The sequence below is a fragment of the Lissotriton helveticus genome, chromosome 7 (assembly GCF_964261635.1).
Source record: "Lissotriton helveticus chromosome 7, aLisHel1.1, whole genome shotgun sequence".
Classification (NCBI taxonomy): domain Eukaryota; kingdom Metazoa; phylum Chordata; class Amphibia; order Caudata; family Salamandridae; genus Lissotriton; species Lissotriton helveticus.
This window is the reverse complement of record NC_136068.1, coordinates 936,825,783-936,852,171: the sequence shown is the minus strand read 5'-3', so window position 1 is coordinate 936,852,171 and position 26,389 is coordinate 936,825,783. Positions and strand designations below refer to the sequence as shown.

Sequence of the window (26,389 nt, the reverse complement as noted above, 5' to 3'; positions counted from 1 at the left end):
GGGAATGTATTAAAGCAGCGTTTCCCAAACTGTGGGTCAGGACCCAATGATTTATGGTGGGTTGTGAAAGTGAGTAATAAATAAAGAACCCTTTAAATTCTGTGTATAACTGTCACATTTGCAGTGCTTGGAAGACAGAGGTCAAATGTCAGGCTATGTCTTATGACAAATTGTTGCTTATTGCTTTAAAGTGAGAATTGGTGTTTATTTATCTTTCACTACACAAAGTGAGAGGAGTTTTTGAAGTGAATTACAAGATAATCCTGCTGGAGTACAAAAAGGGTTAAAGGAAAGGTTATAGGAAGCCGTTTTTTGCAACAAACAACAAAATGTAAGTACTTGTAACTGAACTATATGCATTCAGCACTTAGGAAAGCAAGAATGAAGCACTTTTTTGTAATTCTGAAGTGCAGTGGAAACAGAGTTTTAATAGGATCAAAACAAATCAAGACCCTTTACTTGGTGATGCACACATGATAAATATTCAGATATACCCGATATCCACACATTATCATTGGTGTGCTATAATGTTTTACTGGAAAAACTGAATACACAACACAAACCCTATGGAGCAAAGAGGGAAACAAAACCCTGGTGGCCCTCCACTCAAATCATTAATCCACAAAAAGACCAGGGTCCTGGGACTTCGGAGATCTTACTGTATCGTATCTCCTCAATGTAGTCCTATTTAGAGGTTTATAGTTTTCTACATAACACTCTGTGTACTCTATTTTGAGGTATTCATATATGTGTAATCCTTAAAACCTAATCTCACACTTTTTGTTGACAGTATTTCAGTATATGATGGGATAATGCGTTGCGGTCCCAATCATACAACTCTCAAAAGGTGAAAAAAGTGAGGCGCGCGTGATGACACCTCACGGACGTACCACCATGCGGACCACTGATAGGTACTCACCAGTGAAGTCCATTGTTGTCATCATTGGCATTCATCACGCTCTAAACAGAAGAAAGGAGTGTCCAACAGAGAAGGACAAAGTAACAGAAAAGGTGCAAAATGTGAAGTGCAGGAATATGTCACACCTCACAATGTGATGAAAAATGTAATAAAATTGATAGGATTCACACACTTCCCAACAACTTTATTCTTTCACTCAGTGAATCCAATCAGAGTAAAAAACAGTGTAGGTTGCTATTTATGCATACCACTGTTAGATGCCAACATGTTTCTCTGCTTCTAAACTTTATGCAGATTCATCAGGGCTATGTTGTATTTGCCACTGCACCATGTGTTGGACACATCAATCTGGAAGACCTCAGCAAGCCATCTTGTAGCTTACCAGCTGCCAGGTTTCTAAGCAAGTTTCCTTTCGTAAAACTCTTGCTCTTGGGGTACCAAGTGTTCCTATTGTTGTAGGTATCGCCCAGGTGACGTGGAGCGTACTCTCTCTCTCGTGTCTTCACGCTCGCCTCACTTTTTTCACCTTTTGAGAGTTGTATGATTGGAACCGCAACTCATTATCCCATCATATACTGAAATACTGTCAACAAAAAGTGTGAGATTAGGTTTTAAGGATTACACATATATGAATACTACAAAATAGAGGACACGGAGTGTTATGTAGAAAACTATAAGCCTCTAAATGGGACTACATTGAGGAGATACGATACAGTAAGATCTCCGAAGTCCCAGGACGCTGGTCTTTTTGTGGAAAAACAGAATGCCTGTGCAAAGTTAGTGGCCATTTCAATAACAAATGTGTTGTTTATAAATGACAATGCGCTACTAGGCAGTGCTTTAGTTACATTCTAAAATCGCCTCATATCTACTAAAGGTAGGTCTGTTGTGACAGTTAGTCATTCTAAAAAGTGGGTCATGGTTCTAAAAAGTTTGGGAAGCACTGTAATAAAGCATTTTTTTTGTACTGCCCCCTTCTAGTACGAAAACTGTGATTGACAGAACGTACACAACCTTGGTGCCAGGGTTTGTGAGTTGGTGCATGGCAGCCTAAAGTGCACCAGCGCTGGGAAGAGAAAAACAATCCATATCTCAGCAGATATGGCACTGTTTTTCTCTTCCCCTTTAAAGCAATACAGTACTGCAACTTTGGATGCTACAGAGCATTGTGTCAACACTAAAGGAATCTAACCCCACAGTTCCTTCACTAGTTAATGTCTGCCCTTCCACTCTCTTCACACAGTGTGCAAATGTGGGGGCAGATTTACTAGCCCCGTGCTCCACATTTGCGCCGCCGTTGCGTCACTTCTGCAGCGGCATAAACCATGCGCCACGTTGCGCCCTATTTTCAACGTTATGCATTTAGGGAGATGCGTCATGTTCTAAAGCCCTATGCCACATGAAACCTGCGCCAGGTTTCATGTGGGCGTACCGGCGCAGTGGGGGCGTTCCATCACAGGAACGCCGAAGAAAAGTGCCTGAGTAAAATCTACAAGATTTCACAGTCACTTTTCCGACGCCGCTGCGTCCAAACCTTGCGCCTGCTTGAAGCAGGCGTCAGGCTTGACGCACTATGTTGAGGATAGGACAGGTTGGAACAGTGCTGGAGCTGCGTCGCGCCCGCGACAGAACTCTAGCACTGCGCCAACCTTACGCCGGCAGATGAGACACGCATCTGTTTATCCTTGCGCCATGATGCGCCGCATTGTAAATGCGGCGCATCTGTGGTGGCACAAGGATAAACTTGCGTGACACATCTTTCCTGGCGCATCCCTGCTGATTTGCAGGGATGCACCAGGAAACGTAAATCTGCCTCATGATTTCTACTTTGAATAAAAGTTTTGTCCACATCCATTTCTTGAGTGAATATGTGAAGATGGAGGTTCAGGGACTTGTCGTCAGCACATAGGTAAAGGGGAAAGACACTGTTTCTTGGACAACATACAGGTTAATGACTAGAACTAACCTTGGTGGTCTTGCAGAAGTGGAATTATGTTTCATGAAACACATGGCTGTGGTCTTCTTGTACACAAACTGAACAATTACTTTATGATCAAAAGATAATCAATATATAAAAACGGGTCTCATGGGGGGGGTAAATTCTGGCCATTTGGAGAAATTGTGCTACACCAGTATGGAGGGATATCTGTGGAATACGTGTCTCTAGAAGGCTGGGAACTAGCCTATAGCCCTGAAGGACTCAGCGATGCTGTGGACAGCGCTGGAAAAGAGAAAACAGTGCTGACAGATGTATGGAGAGGAGCTAACTCCTTACAAGGAGGACAAAGAGCAAGGCCCAGCGGACTGACACCTGAACAGAGATTGAATCAAAGTAGTGGGTTACTCAGCACAAACAACGACGAGTGTCACAGAGGGACCAATCTAAAGACATCTGCTTCACCAAAGGGTTGAAGAAAAAGTAGTACACTGCTATTGTGAAAATGTTTCATTGTCCTGATTCACCCTGTGCCATTACTGACTGTTCGGGAGCACACATCACACCATTTAAGCCTGAGAGAGGCACAGAGATGTGTTACTTTCACCTTAGACATTAGGGTGATGTCTTTTAGGCAATGGCTGAACACCTTGTTCATCGGACTGTCTGAACCACCTCTTTGCCCCGTGCAGTTCTGGAGGCATTGTAGTTTAGAGTTTTAACTGGACCTTAACCTTAAATTCCAGTTACGCGGATGCTATATAAAGCGGTGGGTCCCGAGAGCCCTTGGATGCCTCACCACCACCTGAATATTTTGACTGCAGCCAATCATTGATGAGATATGTTACCCTGAAGTTTGACACACTCACAGGACCTACTGTTTTTGCTAGTCCATTTTAAGCACTAAAGTGTTTCATGTTTGAACTTTGACTTTTGAGACAGCTTGGAATGGTAGCCGTGGTTACTTAATCCAGTGTCCAGTGCCCCAGTCATCCACCACCAGAGACCAGTTGTCTCCTTAACTGGAAACTTCAACACATATCTTAGATCAGTTTTTTAATATCCAAAATCCGTAATTTTTTCTATGACAGGAATTCCCCTTTACTTTAGGGTGAACATGTTTGAGTGTCTTAAGCAGCTATGTGCATGGTGACATTTTTGGCGGATTCTCAGCTAGCTGGGCTCAAACCTACCAAATTGTTCATACTTGCACATATACGGCTACTAACAAACTAGGACAAAGATCACACATATCAAAGTATACTTTATACATTGTACCATTTCTGTTTGTCACGTTTGGCCCATTAACTGAGATCTCAAAACAAAGCCACAATAAGAGCTGAGACCCAAAGGTCTCCTGCACTGCACTATATTTATCTGAGCTCCAATCCTGATACCACTCCCTGGAATGAGCCTCAGCTAATCAGCATATCTATTTTTTAAAAGTCAATACACATAGTGTATAAGCAAATGCATAACAGCTAGTTATCCATCTGGAATCAAATAGTACATGAAGCCGCGGATCAATTGAGCATGTGATGAACCCACATTGTATACTGGATAGCATAACTAACTGCCCCAGGACCCTGAGAAAAGGCATCACATTCTGTCTCACTGTAGTCTCACATGCAGAATGGTTAGAAAGAGTTCGACACAGTCTAATTTAGACCGTCCTGTAATGGTTAGGAATTGAAATGGGTGAGCCCTTGACTTCCAGAATTACCTGATCGGTAGAGAAATAAGAGGTGACTTCATCCCTTCCAGAATGGCCCAGATCCGTCATAAATGGACAGGGATAATGATGTCAGTTTTTGTTTTGGAATGCTTTCAATGGTTTAGAGTTGGAAAAGAGGTGACTTTCTTCCTCGATAGCTTCTTCTCTAACATGGCCAGAAAGAGGTAGAAAATAGGATGTAGTAGTGTGGTGGTTGCTTCTTCTTTCTTGAATGTTACCAGATGAAAAATAAAGACACTGAAGGCACTACGCTTCTGCAGTCCTTCCCTCTGGAATCCTATCGGCTGCAGAATGTGGGCATGCATAGCGCCCGGTTATCTCAAACCTTACCTGGGTACAGCAGGCGCCTCCTTTTCACTTTCCCCCAGCATCTGTTTCAGGGCCTCTGTGTTTGCTAAAAGAGAAGAGAAGAGAATAAGTCATTTCCAGTACAATGGCAGTAAAGCAAAGACAGTAAGATGAGATGGGAGATGAGGCACATCTCTGACTCTCAGCATCACTCACCTTCATTCTGGATAATGCACTTCACAATCCGCTCCACGGTGTCTTCATTGGATAGGTCTTCTTCATCTGAAAACAGAGCAGACACTGTAGGTGAGACATGTCCTGTATCTTCGTACATTCAAGGCTCTTTTGAGAGAAGAAAACAGAGCTCCTACAGAGAACCACTTGTTATAGGCACTTGTCACATCTAGATTTTATTAATCGTTTCAATAAGTGCATGAACTATCAATAACATTACAGCTTATTTAAACTTTGAGCACGGCAGGGACACATGACAAAGTTCTCAACTTAAGTCGACAGATCGAGACACAAAAACAAATACTTGTATTGTTTTTGCAGAGCAACACATAAATATAAATTAAGAATTGCGTACAATGCTATGAAGAAAACACTATAAGAGAATAAAATACCCAAGAATCAATGTACCTTGATTTATTTCTATGTTTATATTTTTGGATCATTTAAACTGATTCCCAGTAAATCAATCATGTGCTGGGGTTAGACTATTTAAAACCACAAATAAATAAATAACTTAATAAATAATGAAATAAATAAATAAGTAAATGGAAGGTATCAGCAGCAACATCCCTCAAATATAGTTGACAGAAAATTAGGTGAACTGAGCTCAGGTGCAAATTAAACCACAGACACAAATCATTTACTCCAAGCACTTACTTCTTTACAAGAAAGTGACACATCTGTGAAGATGCGTCACTTTCCCAGCACCACTTTGAGAAACCCTTGCGCCACTATGGATGTGCCGTATTTACAATAAGGCACACCATGGCACAAGGATTGACAGATGCGTCAGAAATTCTGACGCATCTGTTGACGCAAAAGTCACGCATTGCTGGAGTCATGTCGCAAGCACAAAGCAACTCCAGCAATACAGGGGAGGCCTATCCTCATTGTGCTGCGTCACTCTTTATGCCTGCTTCAAGCAGGCATAACAATTTGACGCAGTGGTGTCCTAGAAGAGTTCTACAAGATTTCACTGCGCCACTTCTACGAGGCTTTTTGCGTTGGAACGCCCACCCTGCATACATTATACCTGACGCACGTATAATGTGACTCAGGGCTTAGCAAATTGACGCATTTCCCTAGATGCGTCACATTGTAAATGGGCCGCATTTTTGCGTTGCTGCTGTGTCACAAAAAGTGACGCAACTGCGGTGTAAAAACGACGCAAGGGGCTTGTAAAATTGCCCCGAAATTCTTACAAAGGACCACATAACACATACAGAGCAATGATTTATCTTCATTGTGGCTTCACACTCCACCACAGCATATTAAAGTCTCATTACAACATGCACCCATCTCTGCCTGTTGTTGCCACAACATTCTGGCATACTACACAGCACCAGTGAAAGGAATCACATTTCTCAGTAGCATACAGTATGAAAAGCATTAGACTCGAAGCAAAGCATATCCCCGTACCACATCACGCATTGTTCAATTTACATGATGACTTCTTCAATTTAGTGACCAGCACAAGACAACTGTGTGCAACCACCATCACTAAGTAACCATAACAGCACAAAGAGCAGTACGAAATATCCACTAAAATGCCTGGCTATTCCAGAAGCAGAAGCTCGCCTGACAACCATTGAAGAAAACATAAGATATTTGATTCTCTTGCCCAGCCATCAAAAGACACCCACTGTGTGACAATGAAAAGAACAGAGGTATAATGCACCCAGACATCTGCTCCCAGACCTCTACTGGTTTAAGCACCGCAATTCACACTGAGTCACTTATACAGCAATTGTGACTCTATAGTTATGGTTAAGCCTGAGTTTCCATTGAAAAGCTGACTTTTGTTTGCAAATCCCTACAGGCACAGCCCATTGAAAGAACACCAAAGATCTCTATTGATTTGAAAAGAGTATATTGAAGTTCTTTATCCATCCCCTGGAGCATACTGAATGCCAGGAAAGTTACCTTCAAACTGTGTGACCTGTCCATTGCAGGGGCCTGTGTTCGACCTCATGGTCACAGGTTCAAATCCCGGTGGGTCCACTCAGCCTTTCATCCCTCTCAGGTCGATAAAATGAGTACCATTGAGTTGGGTAACAATAAACATCTGTTATTTAGCGCCAAGACACCTACGGGTAATATCGCGCTTTTTTCAAATACACCTGTTATGTTATGTTATGTGACATGAAGGTGCTCAAGGGACAGAGAGGACTCTACTAATTTGGCACTTCGACTATGAGACAAAACATGAGAAGAAGTAATAGAGGTGCCAGCAAGAAAACTCGATTGGTGAAGCAAAGGACATTGAAACTCCACAAACGTTTCCACGAGGTGCTGTAGTAAACTGAGCTGAAAAGCAATTTGCATCTCAAAATCTCCACAAAGTACTATATGGAGTGCAAGATTAATTTATGGTGCAGAGAACAGAACCTAGTCATTAGGAAAGAAATTATGAAAGGAAACTCAGTAAATCCCATAAGAAAAAAATGCATCAGTGGTCGTTTGCCACAACAGATATAAAAAAAACCTGTAAAAGCACACAAAAAAACACAAAATCTGAAACAAAAATAACAAGACGACAAAAAACGGTTCTTTTGAGTACCACCACCATCAAAACTTAAATAGCTTGAATCTGTTTACTCTTAGGCACTGCACACTGCCTTTGGCGTGATGGGTGCAGTGACTTCGGCCGTGCGCAGCGGGGGACGGCAGCCTACTGTGGGCTCGATGCAGGGCTTGGCTGAAGGCCAAGCCCTGCTGCCAACTGGGGTGATGCACAGTCATGGGTAGCAGGGGTTGGTCGCTTGCAGAAGATTGCTCCCAAGGCCTGCCTGATCATAGCACGCTTGGGCACCTATGATTTATCGAATGCAGGGTTTGGCTGAAGGCCTTGCCTTTGTTTATGTTTGGTGAAGAATAGGAATAATTTCAAATAGTTGGATGTATAATATCATCAAAAAAGACAGAAATTCATTAAAGGTTATTGTTATAGTGGTAGGTAGGGCTAAGATTAGTTATATCACCTTAACATGTGGTTAAAAACACAGCTAAAACGCAATTCTGGCTACTACCAGAAAAACACTGATCTACGGCAGGTATGATTAGCTCTTCAATGTGTAACTTGCTAAACCATGCAACCATAACTCACACACCAAATGCAATGATTAGAGCCACACAGTGCTTCGACCAGTAAGTAACAATGCCTAAAAATATTCTTAAATAATAACACAATCTCAAACAAATACAATACTACATTCGTAATTGTGTCATTGACAGCGTTAATGATAAAGTAATTAGTAAAGGGTAAGCTCAGAGCATTGCACTTCTGCTTTAACTGTGCTTTTTTTAAATTAATTTCACGGTTTTTTGAACATATGTTGTGTTAGAACCAATCCTAACCATTATTTCTTTTTAACTATATATTTTTTTTATGAATATACTTAAACACACACACATACAGAGTTTTTGATTCTCAAGTAATATTCCTATTTGAATGGGAGAGAAACTACTTCAAATGCCCCTATAAGACTTTAACATAAATATATAATATTGTGTGTGCCCTAATCATGATATTCTACCTCTATAATTATCTGTCCTATTGTTGGTCCTGGTCATCTCTGAGGGTCACCCTACACTTTTTGCCAATGCTCTTTCTGATTTGCTGAATTTGTTTTTGTTGGCATTAGGACTCTGAAAATCACCACTGCTAACAAGTGCTAAAGTGCTTGCACTCTCTCCCATAAACAGGCAATTGGCACATTTAGGGCCTCATTTATGAAAAGTGACGCATCGCTGCGTGAAAACAGCGTTGAGTCACTTTTCATTGCGCCCTCCTTGCGACATGCTGGATGCGTCATATTTGCAGTATGACGCATCATGTCGCAAGGAGTTACAGATACGTCAGTATTTCTGACGTATCTGTAGGCGCATAAATGATGCGAAAGTGACTCAACTCCACCAAAGGTTTGTTTCACATGGGCAGGTCCCATTTCAAATGTGGATGCGTTAGTCTTACGCCTGCTGTCTCATGGATTTCACTGCGTTACTTCTACGAGGCTTATTTGCGTCAGAATGCCCACCCTGCATACTTTATACCTGGCGCAGATATAATGTGGAGCAGGGGTTTACAATGTGATGCATCTACCTAGATGCGTCACCTTGTAAATATGACGCAACATGACACATTTTTTACGCTGCTGGTGCGTCACAAAAAGTGGCGCATGGGCAGCGCAAAAGTGGCACAAGGGCTCATAAATAAGCCCCTGAGTGTATTTAGAAGTCCCTAGTAAAGTGGTGCTACATGTACCCAGGGCCTTTGAATTTCATGCTGCTAGTGGATCTGCAGCACTTGTTGTATCACCCACTTAAGTAGTCTTGCAAATCTTCCTCAGGCCTGCTATTGACGCCTGAGAGCAGTTTTAAACTATCATTTCAACCTAGCAAAATAACCCTTTTGACAGGCCACAATCTCCCATTTGATTACGTATTTCACCCCTAAGGTAGGCCCTAACCAGCCCTTAGGGCATGGTGCATGGCATTTGAAAAGTTGGACATGTGCTTTTAAGTTTTACATGTCCTGGAAGTGAAAAACACGTAAAATTGTTTTTCACTACTACAAGACCTCTCCTAAGGGATAACATTGGGTTAACATATTACATTTAATAATAGGTAGAAATGTCCTGTTTGTTCTCAAAATAATTGCAATTCAAAATCCTCTTTAATGGCAAAGTCTAATTTTAAGTCACAATTCCGAAAATGCCTCTTTTTAGAAAGTTGGTATTATCTTGCCCTTACCATTTGATGCCTGCAGCCTGTGTCTTTGGGCACGTGACTAGGTGCAGTTGGCCTTTGTGAATTCCCCCAGACAGTCTCACAAAGGGGGGGCTAGTTGTTAGCAGGATGGGTGATCCTGGTCTGATGGAAGGGGCGTAGCAGTCACCTAACACACTTGCACTTCAAAGGAGCTGCTGCAGCACACACAAGGAACTTCACACTAGCATTTTGTGGCTACAGACATCCTGGGACAGGGGAAGGAAGGAATGACATTTCAGAACCAGGTATGGGAGAAAGTTTAGAGGTTTCTCCTAATTCAAAGCTCGTACCAGGTATAAATATTGAATCTCACATGGGTTATTTTAGATAAACCAAATTATGATACACAAATGGGCCCGTTAGATAAGGTTCTCTTTAAGGGAGAACAACGCTGGGTCTTCAGATTAAGAAGTCACATTAAGGGACTTAGTGATGACATCCCGTGGTGCTCTTTATAGCTCTGAACTCAAGGTGGTTCCGACAAATTTATATCATGTATGGAATTAAAGTCAAACTAGAGAGTGAGGAACGTTGACAGGGAGTCCATTATGCCTTCAGTGCATTCTACCCATTTTTTGGAAATGAATCATTCAGAATGGTATTTCAAATAGACAATTTTGAACGTAAGCAAACCTGGCTCAAGAGGTGGTGATACAGAAGAAACTATTGCTCAAAAAGAAGCATATTTAATTCTAAAGTTCAATTGTGGAATACACGGCCTTAATGAATTGTCTGAAATTGGAAGAACAATTCAATAAATCAGCAAGACCACTTTGGGACTACTTGTACCATAATTCCTTGCGCTCATCAAACATGACTTTAACCCCAGCAAAAAACGGAAATCCGGAAAGCAAGTAGCAGCTGTGAGATGAATGCACGTTCGAGTCAGAGCAAGGTAAATGGGTTGAAAGGACTTTCTCTTGAACATAAGCCTAAGGCGAACGCAGGGTAAAACTCTAAACTCTGAACACGGAAGGAACCTAATTAACTTCTCCTTCTGTCTTAATCGCATTAGACGCGCCAGCAAATGTAAGTGACTTTCATTGCTGGAAACATAAGCTAAGGCAATGCATTTGATTGCCACACAAGATAAAACCTGAACTCAGTCCACGTTTCAGTCTTTTTTCTTTTTTAATAGAACAAACAAAACTCATTTTCACACCGAACCCCTGCCCAAATGTAAGTCACAGTTTGTAATACTTGAATCTAGAGTTTGACCCTAAAAAGCCAGAACCTTTAACTAAACAAACATCTGTCCTTAGATTTTTCAGAGTTTTTCCCTGAATTAAAAGTCAAAGCAAAGGTAAAATTTATGCTTCATTTTTTGAACTTCACCCCGTTCGCTCATATTGCTTTTAAGGTCATACTGATTTAGATTTTAATTTAAATTCTTTCTGGTCTTTCCAGAAAATGTCCTGTCCAGTCTACAGCCCTGATGAGAATCCCATAAAGAAATAGAGGATTCAAAACGCGTCAGCGTTCTCCTTACTGCTGGGTTATTTAAATAATAATTGTCCAGATGTACCATGTTAGTTGAATTTTATGCACATTGGATCTAAAAATGTTAACCTAGGAGTGCAACAACCCCTGTATTTTGTATGTAATTTGATGCACTAGAAAAGTGGTTGTTGTTTATGGTTTAAATCTTTGACTGGCTTTGTTGTTTCATAATGTTTTGTCTTAATACATGTGCTTTATTTTGTTCACAATATATGTTATATATGTTATTTTGAAACTACAGAATTAGGTGGTGTGTGTCTTTCCATGGACACTTCTTGCAAAAATGTTGAATTTGGGAATTTTTCTTCTTTTTAAAAACATGTTGGTAATTAAATTACCGAGACCATGCAAAAAAGATAAATGGTCTGAAGTCTGTTTATTTATTGAAACAGCCACTTGAATAGCAGGCCAGGCTTACTTTTCTTTATTCAGTGCATTCTATGCATGATCACATAAGCATGAACATTCATCTTTTTACACTACATACCCCTTAGAGTATTATAGGTTATCAATAATCTTGATATATAATCACAGTGTTGATCATTATACATGCACCTGTATTATAAAACTGTTAAATACACCTAAGCAAAGAGTTGAGTTTACATCTCTCATGATGCACTATGAATATGACAAACATGCATTTCCTGTGCTCCTTGTTCCTTTCGTAATACTCAATATAATATGTGTCAACCTCCTTGTTACGTCCATTTCAATTTCCTATGATTGGGAATTATTGTCAATAACTGTCATATCTTCTTAAAACCAATGCACATTTTGTAAATCACTGGTTACATTTTTAAGGGAGTTAAGACCACATAGACGCTCTCAGCCACTTGAGCCATCTCAATGTATGTGGACATGATAACAATGTTTTATAATGAATTTTCATATATGGTAATTATTAACAATAATTAATGATTCGTTTGTGTGACAAGGCATACAATGTGTTGCTCCTGAAGCGCCAGACACTCTCTTTGCGGTCAAGAGGAACCCGATATGATGCCAGCCCGCTTTGCTATCTCGCTAATTTTTCTAGATGTATACTTGATCTGAGAGTCTGATCTGATTAATGAGTTAAGGAGATTGTCAAAATTATAGATTGCTCCATACTGAATCAATGTTGACAGGATTAGATGTAAAATAGAGATCCGGGCACCGCAACAATCCTGAGCAAGCCGATTGTTCTGCGATGAAGGTTTCATTCTTCTTCCCTTTCAACACGTGCCAATAGTGCCATATGATGTTTATTTTCTTCTCGTACTCCTACTTGCCTGTATAGTTACTTTTGAGAGACAATACTCAAGAGGTTTAATGAGATATGAAGCGCAAATGACAATCCAATAAATAAATAAATAAATAAAAAGAAGACCGCCTATACTATAGATAGTTGTGAAGCCACTAAGAGAGTGAGTGTGTGTACACAGTGAATAAAACATGGGTGATGATGACATAGTTAACTTTACGATCATGTTTATATGCCCTTACAGCAACGATTCGCCTTGAAGGGACTGCTGAAGGTGGGATATATGTTATTGTACTTATGCACCCTGTGGACCCGACTATAATTTTGGAAGCATAATTCACTCATTTTTTTTAGCAGAGTGACTCCTATTTTTGGTCCAGACGAATGCAATGCACCAGCTGGGCAGATTAAGGCAGAAACATGTTGACCACAATATAAAATAGGAGAAAATCCATGTCCCTGTTTCACGTAGCGTGGGTTTAATCCTACCCATTGGGTGTCCCAGAATAAAGTTTATTATACCCACCAAGAGGTAGTTTTAACTCACAATCACTATATAATCTTTTGTATGCACTCTGGCTTCCTAATAACCTTCTATAAAGGGATGGCTAAAAAATAAACCCTCCTGCTCCTCACCCTAGGGCAGAGGTCTTCGAACTTTTGGATGCAGAGACCCCCCCAGTCAACATTTTAAGGCGTAAGTACCCCCTCCTCACTAAAATGTCTAAACTTGTAGGCAGGGCTACAGGAATTATGAGGCAGGTGAGGACCAAATCAAGCAACAGGCTTGACTAAACTGTGTGGCAACAAAATGTAAATAATGTTATATGATGCTGCATATTTAGGATTGCCTTGCTTCATTATTTTGACGTTTTTTACACACAGTACCACTGAGGAAAGATTTCACCCCATCAGTACCAGTTTATAACAAAAATACTGCAATTAACTTCAGAAAGATGTCTAGTCAACCTTTGTGAAGGGCCTTCTACTCCGCAGGAATACATGCTGCTACATTAGAGCTCACCTGGCCCTGGCCAGGGGCAGCAGGGGTCCCTTAAAACCCTGGTGGTCTTGTGCGGAGTTTAGCAGTTTAGCCATGCCACTTTCCTCTCACCCACTCCCTTCCATCCCTCTCTCACTTTGCAGGCAATTTTCTTTCACCCCTTTTTACAACTTCTGAACTCTCTCCATTCAAGCTCTCACTTCATCTTTAATCACCTCTTGCCATTCTGTGTTTTCACTGCCCTCATCTCGAACAGTCTCTCGTATGTATCTCGTGGCCTCCCTGGCCCGTCACCTCCCGTGCCCCTCCGCACTACTCATTCACCTCAAGTCTCTCCATTCAAATTTTTGTCTATTTGTATCTTACACCTCTCCAGTCCCCTCATTCATCTTTCACATCTCCCCTTTGTTTTTAAACACCTTCTTGAACCAAAATTCCTCTCCCCTGTTACCTCAGCACCAGTGCCTAATTTAAGCAGGTGGTTTCCAGTGCTCCCCACGGGCACCTAATTGTGCACACTGACACTATGACAGTCTTCCACATGGTGGCTCTGTCTGTGTAATTTAGAGATGAGTAGAACAGCTATTTATTAATTCAATATACATTAAAAACTATAAACTCCTGACACCCATGCCTTTCTATTAGCTTTGGGGCTTGAAATAGTCTGAATAGTTACACTTGTACAAGTGTTATGGTTGGTAGTTCCATAGCTATTGTCAATGACGGCGCAAGCAAGGCAATGGGTGGGTGGTTAAAGTTGCAGTGGGATACAGGTGAGGGCCCTAGCACATGTTTTTTTACAAATAATCACTGCTCAGCACCCACCTCAGTACTACCTCTCTTCCCCTATCGCTGCTGTCCCTCACCCATGTCGCATCAAATTAACTTTTTAGGTCACAGATCATCTCTCAGCTATCTTCTCTCACAGTTTAACAGAAGCCTTCACCTTTCGCTCACACTCACTTCTTGAGTGTCCACACTTCTCTTCGGCACTTTACATTTCTCCTCATCCCTGACCTCTTCAATCAAATTCTTTCACTCTCTTGCTGTCCTCTGTCATCCTCTCATCTCTCCTCACCAAGCATAAGGGTCGGACCCGTATGCTCTTCCCGGCCTGTGCCACTTTGCTTATTGTTCCTTAATTCAGTAAGGCATGAATTGTCTGTCTCACAGTTTTGTTGCCAGCCGCACAGTTATGGAACTTGCACCCTCCTTTGCTTCGCTCCACCAAGAATCTATTATCCTTTAGGAAGATATAAAAACCTGGCTTTATGCTCTGTAGGTTACCCCATTTGGTTGGTTCTCCTTCTCCTTCTGTGTGTTTCTTATTTGCCTTCAGGCAGCAGATGGTTATTAGCCCCAGGACACCTTTTGGTAACAGTAGCGCACTACAAATGTAAATAATAATAGGCAGAAGCAGGGGAGCCACTATACCCGTACTTCAGGGGGGGGGGCTAACACTTCCAGCCGGTATGGCCCTAGCACTGGTTTCACTAGGTGCAACAGTCTTTTTTGGTGCCCCCCGTTTCCTCCTTCTCCATGAATTCCCTCACTACCACTCACCAACAATGCACCTCATCGCTCTATAGCACCTTTCTAACAAACATTTGATTTTTTTATAGCGCTACTCATAGTTTACTCACACTCAGTTCTGTGATCTGCATGGCATATGTTTTTTATAGCAGGCACATTAACCCTCTGCATGTGAGTGCACGGTGAGCGATGCAACAGTGTGAGAGTAGGGTAAGAGGAGTGACTGCAGGGTGAGTGACATGACCCTATGAATTTGGGTGCAAATGCAAGTGCAGAGTGGGACGAATTAATGCATTGTTAGTGATGGGCTTGTTTGAGTGAGTTGCAGATTGAGCAGTCAGGGAGACAGGTGAGTGCAGTGTCACATGAGTGCAGGGTGAGTAGTGTGCTCATGTGACAGCAGGGTGAGGTATAGGGTGAACAGAGCAAGTGCATTGTGAGTGCATGATGATCAGTGTGAGTGCGGAGTGAGCGAGTGAATGGTGCGAGTGTATGGTGATCATTGTGAGTGCATTGTGATCGCTGTGAGCATAGGATGAACGTGAAAATGAAGGGCGAGAATGAGGAGTGAGTTGTCTGAATGCATGGTGCATTCCCAGACACTTGAAGTAACTCAGCATGTTATTGACGGTGGAGTAGAGTTTAAAATATAAGTTAATTTTGTTCTATTATGGAATTAACCAGGGATCAAGGGTGGAGGAAATAAATAATATGCTGATCCCGCAACAAACTTCCAGTCCTATGGTTAGGGTTGCCAGCTCATTATTTTTATGGCCCAGACGGTACAAGCATAAGCAGTCACCTAAAGCTGTATTTTCAGCACTTATCTGTGCATACTTTGAACAGCAAATATACATAGAAAGCACTTTTGATTGTGTTCTAGGGCTGCCTGAATGATCCATGACTGATAATTAAAGAGAACAAAGAAAGAAAAGTCACATAACGAATGACTACATACTTTCTTTATTTATAACTCTATTTAGTGTCAAGAGGAGGTCTTTGCAGGCTCTTTAAACATCACAAGTCATGCATTTTTCTTTTGGCTACCCTACTTTATATTCCTTTTCATTAAATGCATTCTCACAATACAGCAGTAAATGTAAAATACAAATGTAAGGAAGAGGTAGAGTGGGGGCCCTAGGGGGTACCAGAACCAGAAACAAAACGAAGCCTCAGTAACCAGTTTACAAAGGCATGTATCTATGCAAATGGTATTTAAAGACCTATGAAAAACTCGAGCATGCTGGAGATAAGACCCCAGACACTGGCCCAGCCGAGCCCACAGCAGCACGAGGTGCACTGCAGCATCCCGGGCTGAGATACACAACGGAGGTGGCAAGGGGGCTGAAGCTCTTGTAGTCCTATGGGCTTGGGCAGAAGTGTGACTGGGACTGTTTGACCCCCTTTGTATCACTCCACGGCCCCCCTGGGGTCACACACCACAGTTTGAAGACCCCTTCTCTAGAGTGAGTTGTAGCCCACAATGGGTACTTTGCAGTTCTAGTGTGAAGAGGGGACCCAGTGATGAAGCATGTCAGCAGGGTGAGCGAGGGTTCTCGTCTTTAAAAAGCAATGCTTCTGCACCAGATTTTTGTTCCAGTTTTTTATCCTTATCACCTGCCCCATACTGTATGTGAGAGAGTTGGTTATCAATAGAATGGTGGGTGGTGTTAAATACACCCTATGTTGTGAGATACTATGTAGCACAGCCTTTGAGCTTTGGGTCTTGTTAGTTTCACTTGTACTTTGACTCTTACCTTTCATCAATTCAACAATGTTTACTACTCTTTGACAGTAACTATAAACTGCCTTTAGATACAAGCAGAGAGTTTGAGTACACACACACATATTTTGGCTTCCCTTCTACCTATCAAAAATGACTGACAACACAGGTTTAGCATTTGATGAGGAGATGGTTCAGACGATCTTACAAACCCAAGTATGCTAGATACATCCATCTCACAAACACTTTCATAGTCAGAAGATTGGACGAAGTTGAGTAACCGGAAGAAACAACATGTTAGGTCTATCTTGCACATGACTATACTTCCAGAATATCGTAGAGATAATGCTGCCCCTCAGGGATTGATTATTTCGAATACTCCCAGATTATTCTTAGATGATAGCATTTGTATTACTAATTGGTCCAAAATCACTTGAAGATGTTCTAGAGATTGGTTGATCCTGTTGATTAATACAGAGTAAGAGACAGCGGAGACACTGTTGATAGAAATACAAACCTTGGAGAATCAATTGAAGAGTTATGTGCAGATCACGATATACAAGAAGAAAGTAGAAGAAATCACAAGGAATCTGAACAAAATCAAAGAACATCTGGTTAAATAGAAGATAAACAAACTAAAGAAAGATCTAGAGAGATTTTCTCTTGAAAAAGTATATCCATATACAGCAGATGGATATTAACCACAACAGAATAAGAAAATAAATCAATGAGTAGTGAGAGGTTGGCGACAAGACACCAATGAGTTGACATCTAATTCAGATGAATGGAGCAACTCCAATAAGTCAGACTCGGACTCAGGATCCAGAAATAAGAAATGGACATCACGTGGACAAGGCATTCCTCAAACCTTTCCACAACAGACACCATGGTGGCCCTCCAACCTTGGGGATTTCCTCCACAACCTATCCAGGCGGGTCCTTTTGGAGGACCAGGCTATCAACCTTTTTTTGGACAGGTTCGGAGCAGAACAAGCCGAAGAAGAGGCAACAGTGGTAGGTATACATCGAACCAACACAACCACAAGAGAGATGGGATCCGGCCCTGGAACAACGAATCACCAGGAGCATGACACAAGACCCAACAGCATCCACAAGTGACCAGATGACCTAGTGATTAATTTGAGCAAGAAGATACTCGCTCATCTAGAAATGAGAGCTCTGAATAAAGGTTTGGGTTTTGTTCCAACCAAACTAGGAGACAAATTTACTACACACAAAGAACTAGCTGAGTTTTTTCGTAAAGTGAGACTCGCATTCGTTGTTGATGAGTCCAATGCAGCAGAGAATGTAATACCTACAAATACAGGCCTTAGGAATAAATCTAAATGTCCTCCTTCACTTCAACAAGTACCATCAGAAATGGCTACTTTTGAGAAAGCGGTTTTGAAGGATTTCGATTCCAGCAAAGACCAAGCCAAACAACCTTTTTTCAATCTGTGGAGAGAAGAGAAACTTTGTCTTGAGACACTGAGTTGTGATCCAGCTATAACCATCAAATTAGCAGACTAAAGTGGGGCCACTGTGATTTTAGACACTGATATTTATCGTGCAGAATGTCTTAGACAACTGCAGGATACTAAATATTATCAATCTATTCAGCGGGACCCCACTTTAAGATTATAAAATAAAATTATTATCTTAGTTAATGAGGCTATAAAGCCACGAGACCGCCTCCTGCTAGACATATTGTCTCTGGTATAGGTTCAATACTTGAACCTTATTCACAGTTTGTAGATTGTTTTCTCTGTCCCCTTATGGCTCAGATGCCCTCATATTTACAAGATACTAAGCATGTGCTTACTTTCCTTGAAACTGTTGCCTTTGACCCTGAGAAACATCTGGTGGTATCATCCGACGTGGAATCGTTATATACTGACATCCCACAAGACGAAACACTTCAGACTGTCGAAAAACTTTTGTGACATCATCCTCGACAGGATCAAACACCCACTGAATTTATCATGGCTTGTGCTAAGCTATCCATGAAGGAGAACTTTTTTACTTTTGAAGGCCAATTATATTGGCAGGTGATGGAAGGTCTATAGGCAGGACCTGTGCCCCAAGTTTGACAAATCTGTACATGCATGGATTTGAGACAGTACATATCTACTCAGCAACCAACCCCTTCCAGATGAACCTGGTATGATGGGAAAGATATTTTGATGACATCTTTGTTATCTGGGAGGGTGAGATTACATCTTTTGATACGTTTGCGAGTTAGCTGAACATCCTAGACAACCATCTTCGCTTCACATGTGAACATAGTAAAGATCAACTTTTGTTTTTGAACCTTATATTATATCCAAAAGAAGGAAAGATATATACCGAACTCTACTAGAAACCAATGGCACATAACTCATTACTTAGCTACTCGAGTTTCCATACATGGGCATTACTTAATTTTCCCGTTGGCCAGTTCCTACGGTTGCAAAGGAACTATACTAAAATAGGTAAATTTAAACAACATGCGACAAATTTGAGTCAAGAGTTAAAGGTTCGCCTTTATCCAAAGCATTTGATACGAAAGGCCTCCAAAGGGCACATAATAATAACAGGGATGCCTTACTGGAGACATATCCTAGAAAAAAGACTGAGAGGATTGTGTGTGTGAGCACATACAGTCATCTAACAAATACAGTTAAAAAGGCCATAAACAGAAACTGGTTGATTCTCAGTAAAGGTCAGAAGGATCTAGATAGACCTCTTTTTGGGCTCAAGCGTAGCAGCAACCTTAAGGATATCTTGGTCCACACAAGACCACGAGTTAGACAAGAGCAGGGCGTCCAACACACACCATGGGACCCTCCTGTGGATAATGTTCTGAGCATGCATTTACACAACAGACTCCTCACAAAACACACTAACTGTAATTCAAAAGGGGTCATATATTTGATGAAGTGCCCATGCACCCTCACCTATGTGGGCATGACCACTCGAAAAGTTAAAGATAGGATTGTCGAACACCGCAGTTCTATTAGGTGTAAGAAGAACAACACTAAGTTGACGCAACATTTTCTAGAACAGGACCATACAGAAAATGATCTCACATGGGTGATTTTAGATAAACTGAATTATGATACACAAATGGGCCTTTTAGACAAAGTTCTCTTTAAGAGAGAACAACTCTGGGTCTTCAGATTAAGTAGTCACATAAAGGGGCTCAATGATGGCATCTAGTGGTGTTCTTTATAGCACTCAACTCAAGGCGGTTCCGACACATTTATATCATGTATGGATTTAAAGTCAAACTAGAGAGTTTCGAAAGTCGACAGGGAGTGCATTATGCCTTCGGTGCATACTATGCATGTCCACATAAGAATAAACATTCATCTTTTTACACTACATACCCATTACAGTATTATAGGGGATCAACAACATTGATATATAATCAAAGTGTTGATCATTATACATGCACCCGTATTATAAAACTGTTAAATACACCTGAGCAAATAGTTGAGAAGATTCTATCTCTCATTATTCATTTTGAATATAACAAACGTGCATCTCCTGTGAGCCTTGTTCCTTTCGCAACACTCAATATAATATGTATCAACCTCCTTGTTACGCCCATTTTAATTTCCTATGATTGGGAATTATTGTCAATAACTCCCTTAGGAATGTAACCGGTGATTTACAAAATATGCATAGGTTTTAAGAAGATGAGTCAGTTAAGACCCCTCCCTCTCAATCAGCACATACACACTCTCGGCCAATTGAGCCGTCTCAATGTATGTGGCCATGATAAAAGAAAAATCATAATGAATTTTCATATATGGTAATTATTGTAGGTGAGTAGGGTCTACTTCCTATGGTTACCCCCACTTTTTGCTGTGTTTCACTAGTTTTTCGACTTTAGTATGGCTGTGGCCCAGCCTAGGTGTTCTCTCTCTAAATTGATACCATGTACTTTAGGTACATACCAGATTGGTTACTGGGTCACCCTTGTGAGCCCCTGTATATGGTACCTTAGATACCCAGGGCATAGGTGCACCCTAGGCCTACCAGGGGCTGTATTGTGCCACCCCTGGTTAGGCTTCCAAACTGACACAACAGGTCTATATATATTCACTGAAAAAACCATAGGTTATAGACCATATATAGTTAGGAATTAGCATTTACAAAACCTTATTTTACTCACACAAAACCATTGAAATTCGCATATATAGTTAGTTGCACTAACTATATATCGCGCACCCGCAATCCACTGCTGATCATGTCACATATTACATCATTCATGACATGGTCAGTGACATCATGGATGACATCACTGATGACATCTCAAATGACATCACTGATGACATCTCAAATGACATCACTGATGACATCACTGATGACATCACTGATGACATCTCAAATGACATCACTGATGACATCTCAAATGACATCACTGATGACATCACTGATGACATCTCAAATGACATCACTGATGACATCATTCATGTGATAATACGATGAACCTCTTCAGACTCTAATATAACCTTAGATACACTCAGTGTAAACAGACACTCACAGACTGTCACTCATCCATGGAGTTACTCACACACCTAGTCAGTCATGCAAAGAATCAATCACACCTCCATTCCCTCAACTATACAGTTATACACACCTTACTTATTCAAACATATACTAACACATATTTACTCTCTTATACAATCCCTGATACAAGTTCACAATGATCCATACAGCCACTCACACATTCACTGGCTCTTATGCACAGTTATTTATATATGTCAACTCTCACATGTACTGTGTTTTACATATGTACTTACTTTGACATGTAGCACTGAGATATCCATTCACTCACAAATACACTCATGCACACAGTCAACCGCCCATACAGCTGTTTCCACATGCACTTTTGAACCCATACATCTAGTGAATCAACTGCTCACACATCTATGCACAGAGTCATACACCTCCCAGCCACCCACACACACACTCAGTCTCCCATACAAATACTTGGGCAACCAATCAATAACCCATATAGTTACTCATATAGCTACTGATCAACACATGCAGCAGTTTACAGAACAACAGACATAATGATGCACAAATTAAGACAGTTTAGTCACTAACCCATGCACTCAGTGAGACACATTTAATCACTCACTCATACAGTCAGTCATGCGCCTACTAAATCCTTCATCCAGACACTTATACATCCACTCATTCTTCAATATGTAAGACATATTTTAACTTTACAGAAACATACAGTCACTGGATGTTGTCATCAGTGATGTCATCAGTGATGTCATTTGAGATGTCATCAGTGATGTCATCAGTGATGTCATCAGTGATGTCACTGACCATGTCATGAATGATGTAATATGTGACATGATCAGCAGTGGATTGCGGGTGCGCGATATATAGTTAGTGCAACTAACTATATATGCGAATTTCAATGGTTTTGTGTGAGTAAAATAAGGTTTTGTAAATGCTAATTCCTAACTATATATGGTCTATAACCTATGGTTTTTTCAGTGAATTTTCAAGGTTTTGTAAATGCTAATTCCTAACTATATATGGTCTATAACCTATGGTTTTTTCAGTGAATTTCAATGGTTTTTTAATAGCAAATATCAAAAGCTGTAAAATGTATTCTTCTTTTAAAGGAAAAATATATTTTATATGTATTTAATATAATTTTTTTATGTATATAAATTTTTTGAGGGAACGAATTTATCAACTATCATGCTGAAGAAGAGTGTGGGGAAAAAAAACCCAAAGAGGAGGACTAAGAGGAAAGAACAATCAGTTCAAAAATACAATTGCTTTAAAGCATGAAGTGCTTTTCCACACATTTACATTTCAATAACCCATATTAGAACATACAAAATATCTACATAGGAGATGGTGTACATTGAATTTTAGACTCTTCATTGGTACCTACATGTTGGTACTTACATCACCCACACAACACAACAACCGGGACGCTGTCACAGATATATATATTTTTTTGAACGTTAATTTCTCAAAATCCACTGGAGCACATATCTTGAGACCTAGCAAAGGCACATCGGGCAAACAGTCTCTACAATTTTTTCTTGGCCCCCGCTTGACGAAACCCCCCCAAACTTTCAGGGGACGCTCAGAAACAAAATGTGCCATTTTCCTGGAAATTTCAGCCAATTCCGTCCATCAACGCCAAAGTTATTCAACATAGAATTTTCAGAAATCCCTATTCAAAAAAATCCTAACTATATATACCTACTGGCGACCGCCAGTAGGTAATATATATATATATATATATATATATATATATATAACATTTCTATGGCAAAATGAAACCCCTCATTTTGTTCCTTTTCAAATTAAATGTATTAAGTGTTACCACTTTATTCCAATCAAGATGACTTCAGGTGTGCCATACTTTTGTCATAAGTAAGACTGTTAGCGTTCTAGTTGCTCTTTAGAACACTCTGGGACATTCTGTCATTGGGCTATAGTTGGGCTACATCTGGCTGATATTTGGGCTACATTTGTTTTTTTTTGTCTCTGGTGGCCATATTTGGGCTACATTGGGCTACATTTGGGCTCTAACATATATATAGCCCAATGTAGCCCAATATATATTTTTCAAAGTTAATTTTCGTAAAAACCACTGGAGCATATATCTTGAGACATAGCTAAGGCACATCGGGCTACCAGTCCCTACAATTTTGCCAAGTTTTGTGGAAATCCATTCAGCCGTTCGAGCTAAAAGTGAGTCCAACCGCCCTATGGAAACTCAATGTTAAAAACACGTTTTGGGACCCCCCTTTTTTCTCGGCCCCCGCTTGACGAAACCCCGAAACTTTCAGGGGACGCTCAGAAACAAAATGTGCCATTTTCCTGAAAATTTCAGCCAATTCCGTCCATCAACGCCAAAGTTATTCAACATAGAATTTTCAGAAATCCCTATTAAAAAAGAATCCTAACTATATATACCTACTGGCGACTGCCAGTAGGTTTTATATATATATATATATATATATATATATATATATATATATATATATATATATATATATATATATATTACCACACAGAGTTGCCTCAAGAGATGGAGCCCACACGGGTGAAATCTCGTGCATCTTTTTATTTGGAGACTGCAACAGGGTATATGCACCGCCAGCAGCACACAAGTTCTTAAAAGTCAAAACGCCGACGCGTTTCGGGCTCCCGCCCTTCGTCTCAGGCTGACTTTCAAATGAGCACACGCCGTCTGTAAGGACTATTTTAAGTTAAAGTACCTGCCCTGGTGGACGTTGCCACGCCTGCAGCTTCCTGGTACTGGTAATTTTACCAAGTATTCCTCATGTGAGTGAGCCCTTCAATTCAACAAGCGTGAGTTCATGCAGTGAAACAAATTAAATCCCCAGTGGGTGGCTGTCTTTTTGGTGCAACAAAAGATGTTGATTCAGCCAGTCCCCAAAGCACCACCTCGTCCCATCAGTACACACACAGTGGCATGAACCGGGTCCACATCAGCGGCTGGGCGTCCATCGCGGCTGGGCTTGCCGCTAAACATTACCACACAGAGTTGCCTCAAGAGATGGAGCCCACACGGGTGAAATCTCGTGCATCTTTTTATTTGGAGACTGCAACAGGGTATATGCACCGCCAGCAGCACACAAGTTCTTAAAAGTCAAAACGCTGACGCGTTTCGGGCTCCCGCCCTTTGTCTCAGGCTGACTTTCAAATGAGCACACGCCCGTCTGTAAGGACTCTTTTAAGTTAAAGTACCCGCCCTGGTGGGCGTTGCCGCGCCTGCAGCTTCCTGGTACTGGTAATTTTACCAAGTATTCCTCATGTGAGTGAGCCCTTCAATTTGACAAGCGTGAGTTCATGCAGTGAAACAAATTAAATCCCCAGTGGGTGGCTGTCTTTTTGGTGCAACAAACGATGTTGATTCAGCCAGTCCCCAAAGCACCACCTCGTCCCATCAGTACACACACAGTGGCATGAACCGGGTCCACATCAGCGGCTGGGCGTCCATCGCGGCTGGGCTCGCCGCTAAACATTACCACACAGAGTTGCCTCAAGAGATGGAGCCCACACGGGTGAAATCTCGTGCATCTTTTTATTTGGAGACTGCAACAGGGTATATGCACCGCCAGGAGCACACAAGTTCTTAAAAGTCAAAACGCCGACGCGTTTCGGGTTCCCGCCCTTCGTCTCAGGCTGACTTTCAAATGAGCACACGCCGTCTGTAAGGACTCTTTTAAGTTAAAGTACCCGCCCTGGTGGGCGTTGCCGCGCCTGCAGCTTCCTGGTACTGGTAATTTTACCAAGTATTCCTCATGTGAGTGAGCTCTTCAATTCGACAAGCGTGAGTTCATGCAGTGAAACAAATTAAATCCCCAGTGGGTGGCTGTCTTTTTGGTGCAACAAACGATGTTGATTCAGCCAGTCCCCAAAGCACCACCTCGTCCCATCAGTACACACACAGTGGCATGAACCGGGTCCACATCAGCGGCTGGGCGTCCATCGCGGCTGGGCTCCCCGCTAAACATTACCACACAGAGTTGCCTCAAGAGATGGAGCCCACACGGGTGAAATCTCGTGCATCTTTTTATTTGGAGACTGCAACAGGGTATATGCACTGCCAGCAGCACACAAGTTCTTAAAAGTCAAAACGCCGACGCGTTTCGGGCTCCCGCCCTTCGTCTCAGGCTGACTTTCAAATGAGCACACGCCGTCTGTAAGGACTCTTTTAAGTTAAAGTACCCGCCCTGGTGGGCGTTGCCGCGCCTGCAGCTTCCTGGTACTGGTAATTTTACCAAGTATTCCTCATGTGAGTGAGCCCTTCAATTCGACAAGCGTGAGTTCATGCAGTGAAACAAATTAAATCCCCAGTGGGTGGCTGTCTTTTTGGTGCAACAAACGATGTTGATTCAGCCAGTCCCCAAAGCACCACCTCGTCCCATCAGTACACACACAGTGGCATGAACCGGGTCCACATCAGCGGCTAGGCGTCCATCGCGGCTGGGCTCGCCGCTAAACATTACCACACAGAGTTGCCTCAAGAGATGGAGCCCACACGTGTGAAATCTCGTGCATCTTTTTATTTGGAGACTGCAACAGGGTATATGCACCGCCAGCAGCACACAAGTTCTTAAAAGTCAAAACGCCGACGCGTTTCGGGCTCCCGCCCTTCGTCTCAGGCTGACTTTCAAATGAGCACACGCCGTCTGTAAGGACTCTTTTAAGTTAAAGTACCCGCTTAATTTGTTTCACTGCATGAACTCACGCTTGTCGAATTGAAGGGCTCACTCACATGAGGAATACTTGGTAAAACTACCAGTACCAGGAAGCTGCAGGCGCGGCAACGCCCACCAGGGCGGGTACTTTAACTTAAAAGAGTCCTTACAGACGGCGTGTGCTCATTTGAAAGTCAGCCTGAGACGAAGGGCGGGAGCCCGAAACGCGTCGGCGTTTTGACTTTTAAGAACTTGTGTGCTGCTGGCGGTGCATATACCCTGTTGCAGTCTCCAAATAAAAAG

General features: G+C 41.6%; 1 protein-coding gene across 2 annotated transcripts in view; it reads right to left on the bottom strand.

Annotated features, from left to right (window-relative positions):
- The window catches only part of RELL2 (RELT like 2), a 241,773-nt gene that overhangs the window by 161,363 nt on the left and 54,021 nt on the right, over nt 1-26,389 (bottom strand). For both annotated transcript variants that reach the window (XM_078653504.1, XM_078653506.1), the window contains exons 3-4: nt 5,095-5,160; nt 4,921-4,984 (exon numbers count right to left, since the gene is read on the bottom strand). In XM_078653504.1, coding sequence (XP_078509630.1) covers nt 4,921-4,984; nt 5,095-5,160 — 130 coding nt within the window. The remainder of the gene's footprint in view (nt 1-4,920; nt 4,985-5,094; nt 5,161-26,389) is intronic.